Below are 5,000 nucleotides of genomic sequence, written 5' to 3'. Positions count from 1 at the left end.
TATATGTAACTACCAGGTAAGTATATTTAAAAATTTATTTTATAATAGAAATACCTTTTTAAATATATAACTTACCTGGTAGTTATATATATAGCTTACCGTCCCTGACGTCACGGCAGAAAATTCAAAAACTCGCGCCAATCGCTGATTGGATAGCCAGGTGTACCACCTGCGCGCCCTCCAGTGAGGTACCTGGAACCATCCCATGATTCTTCAGATCTTCCCTGCCGTTTGCTAGCCGTGACATCGTTGGATATTCTACTCGCTATTTACCTGATTTATTGCTGTGTACTTTGGTGATGTACAATAATTTGGTTTTGACTCTCGCTTGTTTCGATTTTCTTTTGGATATTCTTGAATTACTTTTGGATTTTGATATTTTGACCCTTTGCTTGTTGATTTCTCTTATAAATATTCAAAATGGCCACCCCCCCCCCCTATAACTTTTAGAATGTGGTGGAGTGGGTTGGCTAAGGCCTCTATTGATCCCCATTCGCTCTGCGTTAAATGCAGAGGTAAAGTATGTGAGTTGGGTGATTGTTGTGACGAGTGCATTTTTTTGTCTGAGAGTGAGTGGCTAGAGTTTGATCGCTATACGCGTAAACTAGAAAGAGATAGGTTGAGACGAATTTCTTCTCGTTCTTCCAGAGACTTTTCCTCTTCCTGTGTCACCGAACCTAATCCTTCCCCTGTAGTGGTAGTTTCTGATCCCACTATTGTTACTGCTAATGAGCCTACGCTTAAGGATATGATGGTGGCCTATTCAAGCTCTGGGCACAAAGGCTGAATCGCTAGCGGCGGACAGAACGCAACAAGTATCTGATGTGAAGCATTTAAAATGTGACAGTGCTAGAAGTGTAGTGAATTTAGTTAGTGCAGTGGAGGGTGCGCCTGCTCGGGCTTGTCGTTCTCCCTAGTCTTAGACCTCTTCCAAGCTCCCCAACCCCTGGGAGAAGGAATGTCGAAAGGAAACGAGAGGCTTTAGCTCCCGAGCAGACGTCCCCTCGAGCGTACCTGTTGACCGTTTCACAGGACGTTCGCCCTCACCATAGGAAAGGTGAGGTTAAGGTGGTTTCATCATCCTCGGAGGACGCAATACCTAAAAGAGGCTGGCATCAAGATTTCAGACCTCTTAAGAGGAAATTAGATAAAGTCAACCAGTGTCCTACTGTGACAGTGCAAGCTCCTGGTTGTAAGCCATTGGAGCAGTCTGGAGCGGTTTCCTTTTTCCGTTGAGAGCTCGCCTGCTAAACGTCCTGCAAGGACGTCGGATTCTGTCAAGAATCTTTCAGTTGCTGGTCAGTTGTCTGCATGCTCCACCTCCGCCGTCAGACCTGGTTATCACCATCTGGACGCTCTGAGCGCTCTTTAAGCAGCGGCATGGAGAGCTATCTTGTGATAGACGTGACGTCCCCTGTATCACAACGAGTGGACCCGAACTTTAATATGCAACAAGAGATGCAACAGAGGCTCTCTTCATTCATGCAGAGTTTACCAAGCTACAGACAATAAAAGAGTAGCAGGCCTGGATCCTGAACGTCAGGAAGCTTCTCTTCTGGACGCCAAGCGGTGTAAGGCTGTTAGTCAAAAGGTTCTTTACGACGAACGTCTTTTCATCTCGCCTGTTGAATGTTGTGATACTGTTCCTCATAAGGAAAGTGGACATAATCTTTTTCTCGAACGTCAGGCAACCCAACGTGATGCCAGGTGTCAAGCAGCCAGATGTGACATTGAGCGTCAAGCGTCAAACCGCGTCGAGCGTCCATCAGAGCGAGGCGCCGAGCGTTCTTCTCGACGTGACGTTGAACGTCCTCTAGGACGTGATCCTGAACGTCCAGCTAAACGTGACGTTAAGTGTACTGCTATACGTGACGTCGAGCGTCCTTCTAGACGTAGCGTTGAACGTTCTTCAGGAAGTGATCTCGAGCGTCCAACAAAGAGCGACGTCGAGTGTCCAGCTAGACGTGACGTCGAGCGTCCTACAGAGCGAGGCGTCGGACGTCCTTCTAAGCGTGACGAACGTCATATAGGACGTGATCTCGAGAGTCCAGCAGAACGTGACGTCAAGCATCCACCTAGACGGGACGTCAAGCGTCCTACAAAGCAGGACGTCGAACGTCCAACAAGACGCGATATCGAGAGTCCTCCAGGACGCGACGTCGAGTGGCAAGCAGCCAGACAGGACGTCAAGCGTCAAGCGGTACGCGGCGCTGAGCGTCAGACAGGACGCGACGTCGAGCGTAATACAGAATGTGACACTGAGCGGCGAACATCTTTTCGTGATGCAGGTAGTCAAGAAGTGAGACATGACTTTGAGGATGAGAGTCGACTTCGCGATGACACTAGTCATATCAGATGTCGTGATCAAGAACACTTAAGTTCCAATCGCTTTGATCGCGAGCGTTTCGCTGAGCGTCAAGCGTTAGATCATCAAGGCGACTGACATGTTGATCTGGGGTCTCTTGATGCCAGAAGTCAGGACCTTCATGAAATGGATCCTGATAAACACAACGTCGTTACTCCCGTCGGGGTTTTGTCAGAGGAAGACATTGACGATCACCTTTTCCCTGTTGAATTGTTTGAGGAATTATCAGAAGGAGAAGATTCTAAATCGTTTCGTCCTTCAGTGGATCTTAAGAAACTCGTGAAAGTTTTTAACGATGAGTTTCCTGAATCGTTTGTGCCCGTTGCTCCACTTTCGCCACCCTCAGAATTCACGCTTGGGAAGTCGTCGAGGAAGTCTCTTTTTACCAAAATGGTTCTGTCACGGTCCTCAAAAAGAGCTCTAAGGATGATGGGAGACTGGATGGAGTCCAAAAAAGACCAAGGAAAGGCGGCCTTCGCGTTTCCTCCGGCTAGACTGGCATCTAGATCTAGTATCTAGTACAAGACGGGAGAAGTTCTCGGCTTTGGAGTTCCTGCCTCTACCCAGGGAGATTTCTCGAGTCTCGTAAACGCTCCTCGTCGGTCGGCCATGAGGAAGACCAAGATTTTCTGGTCTACCTCGGAGTTAGATCATCTTCTCAAAGGCGTCTTTAGAGCCTTCGAGATTTTCAACTTCCTCGATTGGACTCTGGGAAGCCTTGGGCAAGAAAGTTTCTGCTCTAAAGAGGGTGAGACTACTAGTTTAATCCACATCATGTCCTGTATGGATAAGGCGTTACGGGACGGATCTAACGAGTTGGCAGCACTTTTCAGCAGGGATCCTTAAGAAAAGAGCTCAGATGTGTTTGTTTCTGTCTCTTGGGGTTACTCCCTTTCAGAAATCGGAATTATTATATGCTCCTCTGTCTTCCTCTCTTTTTCCACAAGAACTCACTAGAGAGATTTCATCCGCATGAACTCAGAAGGCCACCCAAGATCTTGTCTCAAAGATGGCAAGAAGGGTCCTACCAACTTCCTTCTCTAGCCGCAAACCAAAGGAAGAAACACCGTTTCCTAAGTTCCCTCACCCCTTTCGAGGGAAGACTTCCAGCAGGGGTAGCTCCAGGCCCGATGGAAGGAGAGCAAAGAGGAGAGGGTTCAGAACAGGGGCGAAGCAGAGTCTGACTGCTTTCGCCTTCAGGCAGTAGGAGCTAGACTACACAACTTCTGGCGAGCGTAGGACGAGAGGGGAGCAGACCTTTGGTCAGTACATCTTCTGAGGGAGGGTTACAAAATCCCTTTTATAGGGAAACCTCCTTTGGTTTTAGCTCCAGTAGATCTCTCTCCCAGATACAGAGAGGAGTCAAAGAGGCAAGCGTTACAACTTCAAGTGTCTCTCTTGTTGGAGAAGGGGGCCATAGAGAGGGTGCGGGACTTGCGATCACCAGGCTTTTACAACCGCCTGTTCCTGGTTCCCAAGAACTCGGGGGGGATGGCGTCCAGTCCTGGATGTAATTGCACTAAACTCGTTTGTCCAGAAGACGTAGTTCTCTATGGAGACTTCAAAGTCAGTTCTTGCAGCAGTAAGAAAGGGCGACTGGATGGTCTCATTAGACCTCCAGGACGCTTACTTTCACATCCCCATTCATCCGAGCTTCAAGCATTTTCTGAGGTTCGTCTTCAAGGGGGAAGTGTTTCAATTTCGAGCTGTGTTTCGGCCTCAGCACCGCCCCTCAAATATTTACGAACTAATGCTCAATGTAGCAAGAATTCTCCAATCAAGAGGCATCAGAGCCTCCCTGTATCTCGACGATTGGCTTCTCAGAGCTCACTCATATGATCACTGCCTGAAGGATCTCCAGACAACTTTGAGTGTAACAAAAGAATTGGGTCTCCTGGTCAACAAGGACAAGTCTCTCCTGACACCATCACAGGAGATACTTTATTTGGGGATGGTGATTCAGAGTCGGGTTTTTCGGGCTTTTCCATCTCCCTTAAGCATGGAACAAGCGATCTTGCAACTGCAATCTTTACTAAAGAAGAGGAAGTGTTCTGCGAGGAAGTGGATGAGTCTGTTGGGAACCCTCTCCTCGTTGGAACAGTTTGTCTCTCTAGGAAGGCTGAATCTTCGTCCTCTCCAATTCCACCTCAATCATCATTGGAACAAGGAGAAGGATCTAGAGACGACGTGCATTCCAATTACGGAATCCATAAGAAGTTGCCTTCAGTGGTGGAACGTTCCGGACAGGTTCCAAGAAGGTTACCTTCAGTGGTGGAATGTTCCGGACAGGTTCCAAGAAGGTTACCCCTTAGAACAGAAGAACCCAGACCTTGTGTTGTGTTCCGACGCCTCGGACTCGGGGTGGGGAGCAACAATGGGCAAGTTGGAAGTTTCGCGGTTGTGGACAGAGGTTCAGAAGAACTTCCATATCAACCAAAAAGAACTGTTGGCAGTCCTGTTGGCCCCTCAGAAGCTTCGAAGGGTCGGTTTTGAACAAAGTGGTGCAGGTCAATGCTGACAACACCACAGCATTGGCTTATATTGCTAAGCAAGGCGGAACCCACTCGATGTCCCTTTACGAAACTGCGAGGAATCTCCTCTTCTGGGCAAAGGAAAGGAATGTAGTCCTGATTAC

At 48.2% G+C, this 5,000-nt stretch overlaps 2 protein-coding genes across 6 annotated transcripts in view; both read left to right on the top strand.

Moving 5' to 3' along the window:
* The window catches only part of LOC137649368 (eukaryotic translation initiation factor 3 subunit A-like), a 38,714-nt gene extending 36,271 nt beyond the window's left edge, over positions 1-2,443 (top strand). The window contains exon 2 of the mRNA XM_068382350.1: positions 1,489-2,443. Within this exon, the coding sequence (XP_068238451.1) occupies positions 1,489-2,443 (955 nt within the window). The remainder of the gene's footprint in view (positions 1-1,488) is intronic.
* LOC137650085 (uncharacterized) overlaps positions 1-5,000 on the top strand; it is a 513,271-nt gene that overhangs the window by 54,859 nt on the left and 453,412 nt on the right. The window lies entirely within an intron of this gene.

Source organism: Palaemon carinicauda, chromosome 11 (genome assembly GCF_036898095.1).
Source record: "Palaemon carinicauda isolate YSFRI2023 chromosome 11, ASM3689809v2, whole genome shotgun sequence".
Classification (NCBI taxonomy): domain Eukaryota; kingdom Metazoa; phylum Arthropoda; class Malacostraca; order Decapoda; family Palaemonidae; genus Palaemon; species Palaemon carinicauda.
The sequence above is the reverse complement of the archived record's forward strand: the minus strand, read 5'-3'. Positions and strand labels throughout refer to the sequence as shown.